Below are 18,408 nucleotides of genomic sequence, written 5' to 3'. Positions count from 1 at the left end.
TCTGTTCAAAAGTCTGAGAAGGGAGACTTCTATTTCTGGGAAGATGGAGCAGATATACTTTCATTTTCTCCTCCTCACACATAAACTAAAATTTCTGGACATTCTACATCAAATATAAGATGGCTTTGAAAAGTGAAGAAAATCAGATCTCCTAGGGATCTAAGGAAACAAGATACAACACAGTGGTGAGTTCCCTGGATTTTCATTTTGCCTCATATATCCCAGACTTAGAACTGAAGAAGCTGGAGAAATGCCAACGGGCACAGCTAAGGAAACCCCCAACAAAAGCCTGTTGTCTCTAGCCAAAGGACCAGGAAGGAGCAGCCTAACAAGTCAGGACCCTTCCATACACACTCTACTTCAGTGGGACACCACAGAAGCAACCTGTGACCCCAGTCCTACTGAAGCCCATGAAGGCTGAGTGGGGAGCTCTGACTTCCACCCTCACCAGGCTATAAGGAGGAACCCAATCCTTTCTGGTATCAGAAAGGCTGAGTAGAGAGTTGGTTTGTTTATCTCTTAAAGACAGTAACAAGACTCCCTGCCTCCTACATGGGGTCAGTGGAGAACACATGGGGAGCCTGGCTTTCCACCCCTACTCAGCAGTAAAGAGGTATCCCCCCAACTACTCACTGTTGTGGTGTCAGAGGAGGCCTAACTGAGAGGCAGGACTTCCACCACCACTCCCAACTAAAGGGGCCGTAACTCTCTTCTGTGGTGTTAGTGGGGCCATGAGGGGGTGCAGCACTAGGCATTCCTCGCTCTCCCAGCCTGGGGGATTCAGTCAGTGGAGGTGTAATAAGAAGTCAGAGAGCCCACCCACCCAGGGAGTGATAAGGGGCCTCCCTTCAGGTGTGAACCAAGGCCACTTAGTTGTCCACCTAACATGGCAGCAGTGAGGTATCTCCTTCCTCCTCTGCTGGAGTAGTGTTAGAGGAAGCTGGCTCGAACAGATTTAAACAAGATCCAAAGTCTCAGAACATAACATCCACAATGTCCAAGTTTCAATCAAATGGCATGCTTCATACTGGGAAGATTCAAACTGAATGAAAAAAAAGGTGATCCATAGATGCCAACACAGAGATGACAGGAATGGCAGAATCATCTAACAGACAGTTTAAAGCAACTATCATAAAAATGCTGGCACTGAACAGTTATGAACACACTTGAAACAGGAAAAAAAGAGAAAGTTTCAGCAAAGAAACAGGATATAAAGAACCAAATGGAAAGTTTAGAACTGAAAAATACAGCAACCAAAATAAAAAAAAAAAATGGATGAGCTGAACAGCAAAATGGAGGGCATAGAGAAAAGAATCTGTGAACTGAAAGACAGAATGATAGAAATTACCCAGTTTGAACAATGCACAGAAAACAGACGGAAAAAGTAAAAATAACCTCAGGGACCTGTGGGATTATAACAGAAGAGCTAATATTTATGTCACCAAACTCCTGGATTGAGAGGAGGAAGAAAGTGGGGCTGGAAACGTACTTGAAGATATAATAGCTGAAAATTTACCAAATTTGGCTAAAGACATACACTTTTAGAATCAAGAAGCTGAACGAAACTCAAGATTTTCAAGAATAAGTCTGAGTATGATTATGTAGGCTATGAAAGCCACCAGATAATCACTTTGTTCAGGTTATAAAGTTGTTGTTTTTACCTATGAAAAGGACTCAGAGACCATCAGTGATGCTACAGTATCAGTGTTAGCAGTGTCTAGCCAGATCGACTATTATGACTTCAGTTAGCCCAGGAAGATTCAAATTAAGTATAGAAATGTTTAAGACACTCCATTGTTCAATATTTTTGTGCATTTGATATTGTATGCATTTTCCACATGTAAGAAATATTTAGATTAACAGGTCAGTGTCCTGTTTCCATACAATCTAACACGTGTGACTAAGCACATGATTAGAAATGGGCAATTTTAAGTTGAAATCTTACTGAGTATGCAGGCAATACCAGCACATTTAAGAGAACTTAAGAATTTCTTGACTATTTTAAAACTTTAGTTAAATTTGTGAGAATTTCTTAAATGCTTGGAATGGCCTAGCATAAAATTGAAAACAAAAATAAAATGAAATAGATTAAATTTGTACAGGCAGTTTGTGTGTTTAAAGGAGTTTCACTGTTTGAAAACATGAATCAATCCCCTTAAAGGTGATTTTTCAAAATTGGATAGATTTATAAATAGAATGAAAAGATCTACAAATTCAGAAAGTTGGCTTTAAAATTTGTAACTTAATTATTCACATTGAAACCTCTGAAAGATCTTTTAAAGTTTAAAACCTACCCCTAAAGACATAAAATCCCTCCCACTAACATATACATGAACACGTGGTATGATCATCATCTATGGGAAAAATCTTAAGTTTTTCTAGTGTGGAAACACTAGAAAACTGGAAACTTGGCTGGGCGTGGTGGCTCACGACTGTAATCCCAGCACTTTGGGAGGCTGAGGAGGGCGGATCACGAGGTCAGGAGATCAAGACTATCCTGGCTAACACGGTGAAACCCCCTCTCTACCAAAAATACAAAAAATTAGCCAGGCGTGGTGGGGGGCGCCTGTAGTACCAGCTACTCAGAAGGCGGAGGCGGAAGAATGGCGTGAACCCCGGAGGCGGAGCTTGCAGTGGACAGAGATCAGGCCACCGCACTCCAGCCTGGGTGACAGAGCAAGACTACGTCTCAAAAAAAAAAAAAAAGTGGAAAGTTGCATCACTTCTCCAAGTCCTGTCCAGTTCAAGTGAGTAGTTCTAAGCATGTCTGGATTACATTCCTTGAGTAGAGGTTTTGTCTCTCTTTAATCCGTGTTATCCCTGCAGCTGCCATGGTGTCAGGGAAGAGCAGATGTTAGAGAAACATTTGAATTCAACTTATCAGCTACATTTTCCAAGCTCTGTTTTCAAATGGTGTATTCTGCGACAGTGGTCCTGAAGAGGTTTGGCTTCAAAGGATGAAATGACTCAGAAGAACCTGAAGCTCACCAGCCATATTTGCAACCTGAGCACTCATAGGATGACAATGCTGAGCAGAATGTAGCCCCCTCCAGCAATCTGTTATAGTCAGGGAAGAACTGTTAGCTGCCTGGGACATGCTTTTGTGTATACTCAGGAGGCAAAGTTCTGCCATGTTGCCTTTAACCAGTCATGTTTCTGAGGTGCTGATGGTCCTTACACAATGCCTCTTTCTAAATAGCAAGCTTCACCCCCATGAAACACCTCAGTATAGATCAACATACTGTTTGATATTCATTACTGGAACAAAATGTAGCGTACTTCCAAATACTAGAATTTTAGACACTACACTTCAAAGTTAAAGAGACAACATCATGAAAAACGTCATCAATAATTACAACTCTTATTATAGAAAAAGTTAAGTTCTATATGTTGAACAAAACTGGGTGGCATATCCACGAAATACATGCTCTTTGAAAACCAGCAACAAATTATATTATTCCAATTAAAGATCTAGAACTAAAATGAGTGTTCATTCTGAGACACTAAAATGCAAACTGAGTGAGATTTTTAAATGTTATTTGAATAGATCAGCTTTAAAACAAACTCACTTGGGTTTGTATTTACCATATTTTTTTTGCTGTTTAATATTTATCTCCCCAAAAAGAATATTATTAAAAGAACAGTATAACTTACATAAGTTTTCACAATAATAGAACATCTGTAAATTCAAAATCTCAGAGAAATGTGTAAATGAATTTGCATCTTTTAAAGTTTAATACATTTATCTATTAAGTGTACTCTTCTCTTGCTTAACTTTATGCAGTGCTTTTTCTTTTGGTAATTTTTATCTTTATTATACCAATGACCTATATTTACTATAGTAAATTAACACATATAATTAAATCAGAGTTTCTCAACCTTGGCACTATTGACATTTTGGGTTGAATAATTCTTTGCTGTGGAGGGCAGTCCCTGTGTTATTGAATGTTCAGCAGCATCCTTGGTCTCTACCTACTAGAAGTGAAGGGTGTTCCCAGTTTTAATAAAGAGAAGTGTCTCTAGACATTGCAACATTTTCCCAGGGAGAGCAACATTGTCCTTAGTTGAGAGCCACTAATTTATGAAAAGAAAACAAAGGCACCCATTTTTCTTCCACACTTATATGTTAGTTTATATTCTTATGGTCCATTTTCTCTATCTATATAGAGATGTATCCATATATCTAGCTATAAGATATTCTATATATGGAATATATATAAACACATATTTAAAATTAGCATTATTACTTCTCTTTTGCAGCATATATTATGAACATTCTTTCACAAAAATGTATACATTTATTTCTTCATTTTTTAAATGGCTACATATTCCACTGTTTATATATAATATTATTTATTCCATTTACTATGTTTAGATATTGAAGTTATTCCCAATGTTTGATAAAAGTGTGCCTTTGGTTGGGTATGATATTCTTGGGAAACACTTTCTTCCCCTAAAATTTTTGCAGATTTGTTGCACTGTCTTTTGTTATTAAAAATGGCTGAGAAATATGAGTTTAGTAAAATTTCTTCTCCTCTGCATTTGCTCATCTGCATGTTTAGTCAAGGCACCCAAAGGATTCTTTCTTTATTCTTAAAGTTGAAAACCTGTCTTTAAAGTATCAACTTATTGATATTTCCTGAAATATAGTGTTTCTTTTCAGTCCTTTGGCAAAATTTCACATTCATTTCAATAAGCTTTTATTCTATTATATCTTTAGAATAACTTTCATTTTTAGTTGCTGGTCTTTTCTACTTTAAGCACGCCAATTATCCTTATGTTGGATTGTCCTTGTCCTATGTATTATTGTCTCCTAGTTCCTTTAATTTCTTTATTTCCTCCCTCTGCATTCATGGTGAATCATACAATCCATCATTTTATACGTTTCCATTTTTCTGGCATCTGCATTTTATTTATTATTATTATTATTTTGAGATGGAGTTTCACTTTTGTTACCCAGGTTGGAGTGCAATGGCGCAATCTTGGCTCACTGCAACCTCCACCTCCTGGGTTCAAGTGATTCTCCTGCCTCAGCCTCCCAAGTAGCTGGGATTACAGGTGCCTGCCACCACATCCAGCTTATTTTTGTATTTTTAGTAGAGGAGGGGTGTCACCATGTTGGCCCAGCTGGTCTTGAATTCCTAACCTCAGGTAACCTCAGGTGATCTGCCCCCTTCAGCCTCCCAAAGTGCTAGGATTACAGGTGTGAGCCACCATGCCTGGAGGGCATTTTCTTTTAATGAATCCATAACCCACATTTATTATGGTAAATTAGTAAATGTAGTTAAACTAGGATTTCTCAACCTTGATATTAATGACATTTTGGGTAGAAAACTCTTCACTAGGGGTGGGAGCTCTCCTGTGCATTGCAATACATTTAGGATTCATTACTTTTTGTGATTTATTGGTTAGTTCTTGAACATTGTTTTCCTCCTTCTCCATTGGTTTTCTTACCTCTCTCCTTCTTTTTCTGTTTTTGTGTATTTTATCACCTTTTGATTTAAAAAATGTTTTTCTTTAGCTATATGTTTTTCCAAAAGGGATTATTGGTCTATTAAGGGTGGTGCCTTCATTTTTCTGCCTTTGGCTGATCCCTCTTTCCTTTACTGAATAGCACAGATGCCATGCTGTTTCTGTTTCTTGTTTTCTTGGTCGTGATGAACACAGCAGCTCTGTCTACCTTCTCTTTGTTCTGATATATTGTGTCCTAATTCTCTCTGATCTCCTTATCTGAGATTAGTTGTCTACCTCTCTGAGAGCTGGGAAGTGCATATGCAATCCTTTCCTGAGGCTGTGTGCCACTGGTGAAAATGTGTTGTGTGTAGCGGGTAGGGTAGGAGAGGGTGGATGGGAGCTGTTCAGCTGGGCCTGTGTGCAGTCTTGTTCGGAAGACCTGCACCATACTGTCTCCTCTGTGATTTTGCTAAGCATCTACCTAGTTGGAGGTGTATGCTCTTGCCATTTATTAGCCCTGGATGGTGGGAAGAAAAGGCGCCCTCTGGCTTTCAGTACAGAGCTTTCAACATTTGCTTCTGTCACACAAATCAGCCCAGGCATTATTTTCCTGTTTCAACTGTTCCCCCCAGAAGTTATTTCCATACCCCAAAGAAGTAGCACTATGAACATTTTTAAGGCTGTTAATCTGCACTAAAAAACTGACCTCTGGAAATGTTATACTGATTATATAGTAAACACTAAATTAATGAAGAGTATGTTTTCTTGTATTTTTGTCAACCTTGATTATTAATACTTTTATTTTTAATACAACTAGATTTTTTAAAAAAAAAAGTATGAGAAAATATAGTTTAATGAATTTCAATGTATGCAAATATTTTACAAATTTTTTTGAAATTCACATGCAATATTCTGAAAGTTTACAACTGTCAATGTGTCTACACAAATTATGTAACATTTGAAATAATTAACAGAAATTTAAAGGGTTCTCATTTAACTGAATGTTTAAAAGTTCTCTTGAAAGGAAGCAATCTTGGAAGAAATTATTTAAAACATAGGATCATTAAAAAATATGTTTAATAAAGAACAACAATGTAAATGTTTCAAGATAGAGTCATCTAGTTGGGAAACAATGACCTTTTAACTAGAGGTCCAAAATTCTTTTAAAAAATTAATAATTTTTTATCGGAATCCAGGGTGCAAGGCTACTACTGTTCTTTTCATAAACACACAAAAAGTTAGTACCAATTGGCAAGGTCACCTGTTTGTATCCATGAGATCATATACATGAAGAGTGATAAATAAAACCCAACCAACCAATACTTTTATTAATGTACAGGAATCCCCCCTTACCTGCAGGGCATCCAAGACTCCCAAACGAATGCCTAAAACCACATAGTACCAAGCCCTATACATGGCGTGTCTTTTCCTAGACATATATACTTATGAAAAGGTTTAATTTATAAATAAGGCACAGTAAGAGACAAACAAGAATAAAATTGAACAATTATAACAATATGCTGTAATAGAAGTTATATGAACGTGGTCTCTCTCAAAACATTTTATTGTACTATACTAATCTATTTTCTGACTGTAGTTGACCACAGGTGACTAAAACTGAAATGTGAAACCATGGATAAGGGAGGACTACTGTATGTGATTCCTAATACAAGGCTATTTATTTATTTAAAACGATTTAACATTGTGATGTCGTTTGTGCTTTTTAATACAAGGTCCTTCAAAAATTATTTGTTTTGCTCAGGGCAACTAGTTATGAGGATTTAAAGCACATTAATGTTCAACATTAAAAGGTAATTGAAAAAAAACTCCTAATAGAATCTTCAAATCTTCTTGTCTCTCACATTGTCTGATGTTTGAAAACAGATGTGTTAATGACTACTACATCATGGCTTACTTTCATTTTTTTTCTTCCGTAGCTAGGAAAGGAATTAGGAGAGCTCCCAATAAACATGCCTCTATTTTGCTGCCTCTACAAACACAAGGGAGGAACAAGAACAACAACAACAACAACAAAAACCTGACAATTATATGTATCTCATAGCTGGCATATACAATTTAATTAATTCTGGATTTGTGAAATTTGGCATAAGGTGCCTAGGAATTGCTCCTGGCCTACTCAGAGTATGAACATACGAGATAAGACTGCTGGACCTAAACTTCTCCAGAAGAAGGGTAAAGGCTGCAAACTAAATTTTCTTCTAATATGATAAAACTGCCTCCAGGCTTTATCTCTTCTGCCCCTCTGCCTTTTGTCTTGTGGATGGCCATGGTTATAGATGTTGGGAAGGCACTGTTAAAGAGAAGGCACTTGGAATTAGATCCCTAGAGAATGGCCCTTGCCTTATGCCTTGTGCAAGTCCAGGAGGTGCAATTCACATTGTAGTTCATATGACCTGCCAGTTGCTTATGGTGATCTTTCTGCTTCTAAACCCTGCTTCCCAAAGTATGAGATACACAGGGCAAGCAATACATTCAAGAACCCAACTTGGTAAATGTCTTTGCCTCCAACATTGTTTCAAACGATCATAAATGGCACAATCTTTGTGAATTTGGGTCCCCACAGGTACAAAACAAAGACCAGCGGCTTTTGACTCAGAAAACCAAGTTTCAATCCTGACTGGCCACATGCTAGTTTTGTGCTCTTGGTCATGTTACCTAAATTCTCTGAGTTACAATGTTTTCACCAGTAAAACAACAATGACAGATTCATAGAGTTGCTAAAGAGGATTAATTAGGATAGCAAAGGTAAAGTTCCTGGCACAGAGAAAGCAATTAATCAATGTGAGCCTCTCTGAAGTGAAAGTAATGCATCCTAATACCCAGGAGATTTAGACCAGAGAGCTATACTGTCTAATATGGCAGCCACTAGCAACATGTGGTTATCAATTAATTAGCATTAGACTTAAAAATTCAGTTCCCAGGATGCTCAATAGTCACATGTGATGGATAACTATATGTTGGACAGCACTGATATTTACCATTGCCATCATACAGAAAGTTCTATTGGACAACAGAAGAAATGATAGAATTAAACAAGAACCCAAAGTCCAGAAGCCAAAATTTTTGCCATTAACTATGAAACTTGAGAGGAGCAGCTTTATCTCACTTTGTCACAATTTCCTCACTGGTAAAATGGATACTGCCTTTGCAGTAATGTGGTGGGGATCAGGTACACTGAAGTTACTTTTTTCCCTTTGCTTTCTCTTTATATTCCCAGGACCCCAAGACTAAACAATGCATGACATAATCACTAGCAAGGATCACTTTTAGGATGAGTTAGTTGATGGGTGCAGCCCTTCAGTAGTTTAATATTCATAGCCATGATTTGGTATTATTCCAATGCACCTGTAAGCAGTTAAGAACAGCATATGTTCAAAAGTGCAAGGAGTTACTGCAGACAGTTCTTGTGGTGATGGAAAGACACAAACTAACAAACCTGTATTGGTTTTTTCATTGGCAAGTGGCTTTTTGTAGACTTTTTGTAGCTCTCACAGGGTTTAAAATGGAAAGATCAAAGATCAAATTCCCTACTTTTCCATTTCTGTTTCACTTTAATGCCTAAATGTACCTTTTCCAGGTTTAAAAACAATATTCCGTTGCTGTCATTTTGGGGGCAATGTTGTATTTTTTTAAAATTTATCTAGAGCTGGGGTTGGCAAACCTTTTATGTAAAGGGCCAAAGAGGAAACATTTTAGGGTCGTAAGTTTTCTATCACAACTACTCAACTCTGCTGTGTAACATGAAAGTAGCCACAGACAACATGCACACAAATGGGTGTGTCTGTGACAATAAAACTTAATTTACTAAAATAGGTCCTTGGGTCTTAGTTTGCTAACTCCAGATCTAGAAAGATATGAAAGAACATATCCTTTTCACTTCCCCACATTGTTTTTTCCCCACTATGATATATATTTTCTCACTTATTTTATTTTTGAACATAGTTTATCCTACAAATGATCACAATCAGACATTCAAATATTTACTTTAGTAATGTGAAAAAACAATCTTCCTTCTCATTTTTATCAAGGTTTTGTACTTAAAAAACAATATAATTCTTAATGACTTTTTTTTCCTCAGAGAGAAAACTGAGAGGAAGAGATATGAAAATAAAATATAGAAGAATTGTAATCTCATTCTTGGAGGAGGAGATAAAGCAAGTAAATCATTTATGTGATTATTTCATAAAAGGGTTAATAACAAGCACATAGCCTTTTATTTTCAAATAAGCTCAAAGCTAAAACAATCAAAAACATTGATTACAATTCAAGATGAGATTTTGGGTGGGGACACAGCCAAACCATATCAGGTAGTTAATATGTTAAATGTAAACTTGTCTGAGTTTTTTATGGCCTGTAACATATTTATTAAATAGAAGACCACAAAAAATTCTTGTAAATGAACCAGAGCCTGGTTCAGAAATAGGACCTGAAATTGATCACTGGAGTCATAAAGGCTCAATTTTGGGAGGTGTCTTAGAGTTACCGAGAGAAGCTTCTTTCCTTCCTCTCTCCTTCTTCCCAATATTACTCTTTCTTTCACTTATTTGCTCATTTATTTTCTTTTTCCCTCTCCTGCCTCTCTCTTTCTCTTCTGAGGATGCTAAGTTTGAGAACCTCACATGTAATGGCCAGCAGCCATTATTCACCTGTAAAAATAGCCTGCCTGAGAATAAAACTAATAGAGACAAGCTACGCTAAGGATGCAAAAAGAACAAGCTCTGATGGCTTTGAGTTTATTTGAAAATAAAAGGCTATTTGCTTGTTAACCCTTTTATGAAAGAATCACATAAATGATTTAATTGCTTTATCCCCTCCTCCAAATTGGGTTGACTGGAAACATCAATGATTGTGATTCAACATAGTGATTCATAGTCCTCTTCAGAGATCAAAACATTTAAAAATGTCTAGTTGACATAATATAGGTTTTTTTTTTTGTTGTTGTTGTTGTTTTTTACTACACCAACTAGTGATTAAGCTATCAAAAACCAAAACACACCTAAGAAGACATTAATATTTTTCATTCATTGCATAGGCATTGAGAAAGGATGTAAGACTGATCTATCAAATAGTTTATTTCTCCATGGTAAACATGGCTCTAAACAATAATGACTTTTATACTCTGGTCCACACATGAAACTTATAAGAACAATGTAAGCTGGTAAAAAAACAAAAAAAAAATTTTGGTCTGCTACATATTTATACATTAAAAAGAAAATTAATGGTGGCAATTGAGCCTTACTAAATGGAAGGAGTTTATACTGGTATCTCCCTTTGCATTATGCAGACTGACATCACAGTTTAAACTGTCAGACATCTAAGATACATTCCTGGGATTCTGGTTTGTGTATAACTGTTATGCATTCAATAATCTCCTAACACAGAAATGGGTATCTGATAAAGTTGAGTGGAGCTGGAATAACACTGGAATGACCCAAATTATCAAATTTTGGAGACATACCTAAGACACTAAGGCTAGTGTTTTTGTAGAAAAAAAAATTGAGGAATAAAATTGACTAAAATGAGAAATACACACAAATGTTTCAGCTTACAAAACATAATTTTATTTAAATTTGTATAGATAAAAATCTACCAAAATTTAAACAAAAACTTTATGCAAATCCTTTCCCACAACAAAATTGGACATCATGGAAAAAAACCCACATTCAAATAAGGTTCCCATCATTCTATCATAAACTGATAGATTCTGGGAGGATGAGGAGTAAGAGATAAATGAGGAGAGAAGATACTGATACCCAACACAATTTGATCTTCAGTGTTGCCTCATCTTGAAATGACTTAATAACAGAGATTTCCATAAGAATCAGGATTCATTTTTGACACAAAAATGGAAGCTTCCACTCCAAAATCACAAATAAGGCTTCTGGTTTTCTTTTTAGTGTGAGGTAAATAGTATATTCAATATTAAGGCAAATGGTAAAAACGCATGGATGGTATATTAATGCAGACCTTCCATTATTAAATATATTTTGGAACACTCATGGATTTTTCAAACATATGTTGGAATTAGAAACCTGTAAAATCTGCTGCAGTGTGTAACAGCTATTTGCTTGAATGTCTTAGCAGTGCTTTTTAGTAGCTAATGTGTTCAGTGTAATCTTGTGCCTTTTTAGTAATTAATATATTAAATATAATCGTGTCTGAGTTTTTAAATAGTCTGTTTTTCTTTTTCATTATGTAGGATTAGATGCCCACCAAAATTCTTGTAAATGAAGCAGGACTTGATTTCAAACTCTGCCTATACACACAATATTTGGCCACATAGACCGCTCCCCAAAGTCTGCAAAACACTGCCTACTGAGCAGGCTTGCAGTGACAGAAAAGTATGAGAACTCAAGACATTATTTTTATAAAGACTAAAATCAGATTTAGGCTGTCTAGATATCTTATTCCAGAAAACAGAGATTTAAGATTTTTCAGTGATTCTTGCCTTCTCCCCCACCTTTTCTTCCCCAATGAGATAACCATTTATTTCACAATGATGAATCATCCCTTTTTATGGAAAAAAGGCTTTCTTTCTCCATTGGATCAGGACAAAGACATCACTTCTTGGCCACACTGGCCACAGCCTTCTTGGCTGCATCCTCCAGGTCAACAGCTGAAGTAATGGGGAGTCCGCTGTTGTTGAGTATCTTCTGGGCCTCTTGGACGTTGGTTCCTAGAAGGAGAACAGGGAACAATCACTGAATGAAACTAGAGGTGGCGCCTTATGAAGTTTGCACGAGGATACACAAGACTCACCTGTCTACAGCTTTTCACTAGGAAATGAATTAAACATAGGTTCTGATCAAGGTCGCTGAAAGAAAAGATTATGTGATGAAATTTATCTCAAGCTGTGGTCCAGCTAGAAATGAAGATGAAAGCAAGGGCTTGCAAGAGGGAAATGAACATGTTTTACTGATGGAAGCTGAGATGTCTGCTGATAATTGCAGCCACGTGGATCTAATGTGGTTTTGGCCTATACCAGAAGTCACCCGTCTTAAAGCCCTCTCGGATGTCATCATGGGTTTGGGCTATGACCTGATTTGAGAAAGGAAGTTCTGAGAATCTGCCCAGCTATGCCCACAAATCCATTGCTGTGGAGACTCTGGCAGCATCCAGCATGTCCATTTCTGCCTTCTCCTCACTCTGTAAAATGAAATGGGCTGAGCCCTTCAAAATGGGCAATGCAGCCTCTGATGGCAATCTCTTGACTGTTCCTGGTGGACGTGGAGTATCTTCTGGCCAAGTCATCTCATTCAAAGGTGTGCCTGGGGACTATTCAACATGAGAACTGCTTTTCTGCCCTATTAGAGTGAACAACTCCTTTAGGAGAAATGTAATAGAATTTAAGTGTCTAATGAAACATCTCACGCTATATCATTTCCTGTCCTTTTATCTAGTTGGCAAGACAGAGCCTATTTATAAACAAAGACCTTGAAATATAGGCCTTGGAGAACTTGCCTTACCATAAAGAGTGCAAATAAAAAGAGGTACTGGGTCAGCACGTTTCATATAAAGAGGCAAATGCTGGGTTAAATAGGAACTGGTGGATTGAAAAGATGATGCAGCACTGATTCTCCTGGGACCCTGGGTCTACCCAAGCAGCAGTGAAGACGAATGCTTGGCATTGCGTCTTCAGCTTAAGGATCACCTACTCCTGTTTTTACAGAGGAAGCTGGTGAAAGGCCTCTCTGGAAAGTGACAGCATAAAATGTGGGAAGTTGCTACCTAAAATTCCCATCGTGGCTCTGCCATGTACTTGTTATGTAGTTTTGGGTAAATCATTTAACTTCTTTGAGCCTTAACTTTTGTCTCCATACAGAGTACTATCATCCTCATAATCTTCCCCAGAACTAATATCATTAAGTGTTTATCTATGCCAGGCACAGTGCTAAGTAATTTACACACAGCATATGAAATCTTTACAAAAACTATGAGTAGTCCTATTGTTCCTATTTTACAGATAAGGCAACTGAGGCACAGAGAAGTTAAATAACTTTTCTATGGTCACTTTTCCATAGTGGCAGAGATGGGACTTGAACTGTTCTCTGTAATTATAAACCCTGCATGTTCTAAAGATATGCTAGTCTGCTTCTCTGCTTGTAAAATGAGGACAGTAGAGCTGATGGTACAGATTATGATGAGAAGCAAATGAAATAATGAGTGTAAAAGCATTTTTGTAAATGGTGCAGTGTCTGTGGCAGGCCTGGCTGGTTCTCCACCACAGACTCCTGCTCCTCTTCTGCAGTGGAGTGCTATTGCTGGAAAGCAGCTGCCCAGCCAGAAACTACATTTCCCAGGCCCCCTTGCATCTCAAAGGGGACATGTGACTGAGTTCTGGCCAAAGGAATGTCACATGGCCATGACAGTCTCCAAAGGGACTCTTCATACTCTGTTTTCCCCGTGTGCTTTCTGGAGTGTTCCTAGTTGGGGCAGCCCTGGAAGTCACCTTTTTGGTTTTGGTTGTGTTTTGTCTTGTTTTTTTGTTTTTGAGACAGGCTCTCGCTCTGTCACCCAACATGGAGTGCAGTGGTGTGATCTCAGCTCACTGCAGCCTCAACCTCCGGGATCCAAGTGATCCTCCCACCTCAGCCTCCTAAGTAGCTGAAACTAAAGGCATGCACCACCACGCCCAGCTATTTTTTGTAGAGATGGGGTTTTTCCACATTGCCCAGGCTGGTCCTGAACTCCTAGGCTCAAGAACTCCATCTGCCTTGGCCTCCCAAAGTGCTGGGATTAAAGGCATGAGCCTTGCACCCAGCCAAGTCACTTTCTGAAGATGGCAATGACCCCTCCAGCCTGGATACTTTAATAACTCTGGGGAGCCAAGTATCCTACCCACTCACCCTCTTAGACCTTATGGGAATGAGAAAGACCCTTCTATAATGTTAAGACTGAAATTTCTGCATTCTTCTGTTCTTACAGAAGGAGCTAGCATTATTTTGACTAACACATGACTTTGTAATTGCTGTGGAAGGCAGCTTCTAAAATGGCTTTCAAAGATCAATCACTCCTGTCTCCTGGTAGTCACATCTTTGTAGAATCTGTCCCCCTTGAGTATGATCTGGATGCAGAGCCTTGCTTCTAATAGATAAGAACATGACAAAAGTGATGGAATGTCACTTCTGAGACTAGGTTACAAAAGCCTGTAGCTTCAGTCTTGCTCCCTTTGGCTCTTTGTTCACTCTGATGAAGCAAACTACCCTGCTCTGAGCTGCCCTCTGGAGAGACTCACCTGGCAAGGAACTGAGGGCAACCTCTGGCCAATGGCTGATGAGAAACTGAGGCTCTGGGTCTAATAGCCAAGGAGGAAGTGCATCCGGCCAAAAACCACATGAGTGATCTTGGAAGCAAATTCTTCCCTAGTCAAGCCTTGAGATGTCTACAGCTCGGCTGACACTGTGATTGCAGCATTGTGAGAGACCCTGAGTGAGAGGATCCACCTAAGCCACGTCCAGATTCCTGACCACAGAAACTGTGAGATAATAACTGTTCTTTTTGTTAAGCTGCTAAATTTTGGGGTAATTTGTTAAGCACTGATAGATAAGTAACGCAGATGTAAAAATTTATTACTTCATTAATACAACCTGTGTGCACTTTGATTCATTTGACTATGGCAGGTGTTAGATACCAGGCCAAGGAATTTAGACATTAATCAATAAGCACGGCTTTCATGGCGTAATGACAGAGTGTGAAGTAAAAGCCCTGATGGACACAGGAGCAAATCAGTCTTTGGACCAGAAGGTAAATGACAGTTACATGTGTAAATTTTGTTTTAGACAGAGTCTTGCTCTGTCACCCAGGCTGGAGTGCAGTGGCGTGATCTCGGCTCACTGCAACCTTCAACTCGCTGGTTCAAGCAATTCTCCTGCCTCAGCCTCCTGAGTAGCTGGGATTAGAGGCAGTGGCCGCCTCTCCCAGCCAATTTCTGTATTTTTAGTAGAGATAGGGTCTCACCATGTTGGCCAGGCTGATCTTAAACTCCTGACCTCAAGTGATCCACCCACCTCGGCCTCCCAAAGTCTGGGATTAGAGGCATGAACCACCATGCCCCATGTGTACATTTCTATCTCCTCCTGCAGAGACATGGACTAGGCTCTTCTCCCTCTTCCTTTCTTTTTTTGAGCACCTTCCAATCTCAACACAGCTCCAAGACCTCCAGATAGGTGCAGGAGTGGTGCTCCTGATGTCTTCCTCCATCTCAGATCCTGCTCTTTCTGGAGACTAGTTTTTATCACGGTTCCCGCCTATTCAGGGAACTTCTTGTTCAGTTTTACCTGAGTTCCTTTGCATGTTTATGGATGAAATGAGCTCTTGATCTTCTTAACTTTTTGAGGTAACTTTAATGAGTTGTGCTTCCTTGCAACCAAGTAATCTAAATAATTCAGTTCCTGAATTAATATCTTCTTTAGCACCCAACTTAGCACCAATATTCCCAAGGGAAAAGAAATGATTTGGAAATTCATGAGCACCCAGATGTGCTGGGCCACTGCCCTTGCTGGGCTCTCCAGCCAGAGCTCTGTTGGGCTGATACCTCTCTCTGCTGAGCTGACACCATTCATTCACGAGGCATCTGTTAAACGGCATTTCTTTGGGGACGTCTTTCTTATCACTACCTCCCCATGCCCCAACTAAAGCAGGGGCTGGTACAATGAACTTCCGGAGTACCTTGTATTTCTAAAATCTTACCATGGATGAAGACTTACTGGGATGGCTCACTGATGTTTCCCTCGTCCCCTCCAAACATCCACTTTCCTTTGTCAGGCTTGCTCACCAGATACCTCCCTGTGTCTGCTGGCTAGCAGTACGTGCTGACCGATGGGGTAACTCCAGATGGGTTCCCCCACACGGTGTGCTTGACGAAGAGTGGGTGGGTACTTTTTGATAGATCTCCTTGCTGTCCTAACAACCCTTTCCTAAAGGGTTGAAATAGATACCCCAAACTGCTCAAGGTGCAATCAGGAGGGATTTTTTGGGGGTCCTCTCAGGATTCCCCAGGGGTTTTGGGAGGGGCTCCTTTCGCTAGGAAGGGCCCAGGAAGAGCTGGCTGTGCTCACTGCCCTAAGTGAGGACTCCAAGCTGTTACCACTCCTCCCAACCTGTAGCAGCTCCAGGTGCCCCAGACAAGTGAGGCCTTGCTTGAGGCTAACACTGGTGGACAGGGCCAGGGGAAGAAAGGGGAGGGAGCAGCTCCCCAGAAAACCAGAGCCCTTCTCTTCTCCCAGCTGCTCCTTCAGTGCCGCGTGAAAATGCCTAATTGCTTCATAATTCTAGGATCCACAAAAATGAATTTTAATTACACTTGCAGTTACGCTTTAATTACAGCCTTAATTATTAAGCATATACTAGGCATGCTCAGAACTAAGCAGTTTTTGAAGGGATTCTCATGTTCAAATACAAAGCTCATCTGTGATGAGAAATGGGTCGTATGTAGAGTCATTGTGACCAGGCAGAAACTTGTTACAGAAGGGGAAGGGAGCAGAAAGAGAGAGAGAGGAGAAAGAGAGAGAGAGAACGAGAGAGAGAGAGAGAGAGAGACAAATGAAGAGAGAGACAAGAGACAGAGGCATGCGGAATAGCCCAAGAAGGAACAGACATATGAAAATAAAGAGACAGGTAGAGAGTAAGAGAAAGTACAGGAAAAAAGTGAGTTTGCCACATGCCTTCCACACCAGCCTCTACCCTGATGCTGGCACCATGTCTTTGCAGCATTTAACCTGGTTTCTTCTTGAAGGCATGGCTCTACTGCCCACTGACCCTGCCCCGGTAGTTAATAACCAGCTGCTTCCTCCTTCCTGTTGAGGGAACAACTGGAAGGGGAGATGGGGACACGCAGAGAAGAGAGGTTAAAAGGAAACCAGCTGGGCATGGTGACCTGCAGTCCCAGCTACTCAGGAGGCTGAGGTCAGAGGATTGTTTGAGCCCAGGAGGTCGAGGCTGCATGAGCTGTGACTGCACCACTGCACTCCATCCTGGGCAACAGAGTGAGACCCTGTCTCTATTTTCAAAATAAATAAATAAATATAAATGCAATACAATAAAATAAAAATAAAACAGCAGACAGTGGAACCAGGTCATTGAAAAAGAAAAGGAAGAAAAGAATTAGAGGAAGGCTTGGAAATGATCACAAGTTTGTGCGTTCCTTTTTTGTAAAATGATATTATTTGAGTATTTAAGGTTAGTTTCTTCTTAATTCACCAAGTGTCTGACATCTATTCCCCAACCCTCTCTCTGCCTTTACTTCTAAATAGAAATTATCATAGCTGCTTTAAACTCTGACATGGAATTAAGTGTTCTAAAGAGTGTTTATGCCTGTGCACAGAATTACAAAGGAAATTGATCTCCTTCCCACATTTAAATGGTGCTACTGACATGTTCTAATATTTATTAAATGCTGCATTGCTTTTTAATGAGCCTTCAGGACAACACTTTTAATAACCACCTGTATAGATAACTGATCAACTCATGTTGCTGGAACCTCAGGCACTTCTTAATATCTGCTTGTTGAGAGCCATTCAGTTAAATGGTTATCTACTCACTGCAGCCCTTAAAAATGGAAAATCAAAGGGGAATGAATTTAAAATGGAATCTTGCTCTACTACTAGGGGATATTATAAATAATAATTATTAAAATGTTAAAAACTCGTGACCTCCTCAGCATCTTACCAGTGACTTTCTGCCACTGGGTGGAGTAAGAGAGCTGTAAACAAAGATGCAAGGTTAATTTATCAAAATTTCTTCTTCGCTTTTATTACACACAAGAGAAAATAAAGGTAGTGGGCACATGGTACAGGATTTTGTTCACAAGGTGCAAAGGTCTCCTGCCTTTTATCATAAGGCTGTAAAATCATTTTCTAGTCTGGAAATATGTAGAAACTGTAATTTAAAAATTATTATTTTAATAGGAATTCAGTTTTTTAAAGAAGAATACAG

At 39.1% G+C, this 18,408-nt stretch overlaps 1 protein-coding gene across 1 annotated transcript in view; it reads right to left on the bottom strand.

The window, feature by feature from the left end:
• Nucleotides 1-11,016: 11,016 nt before the first annotated feature.
• The window catches only part of SUCLG2 (succinate-CoA ligase, GDP-forming, beta subunit), a 222,069-nt gene continuing 214,677 nt past the window's right edge, over nt 11,017-18,408 (bottom strand). Inside the window, exon 10 of the mRNA XM_011947171.1 lies at nt 11,017-12,151. Coding sequence (XP_011802561.1) covers nt 12,036-12,151 — 116 coding nt within the window. The 3' untranslated portion in view covers nt 11,017-12,035. The remainder of the gene's footprint in view (nt 12,152-18,408) is intronic.

Source organism: Colobus angolensis, unplaced genomic scaffold, assembly GCF_000951035.1.
Source record: "Colobus angolensis palliatus isolate OR3802 unplaced genomic scaffold, Cang.pa_1.0 Scaffold26, whole genome shotgun sequence".
Classification (NCBI taxonomy): domain Eukaryota; kingdom Metazoa; phylum Chordata; class Mammalia; order Primates; family Cercopithecidae; genus Colobus; species Colobus angolensis.
This window is presented reverse-complemented; position numbering and strand designations above follow the sequence as displayed.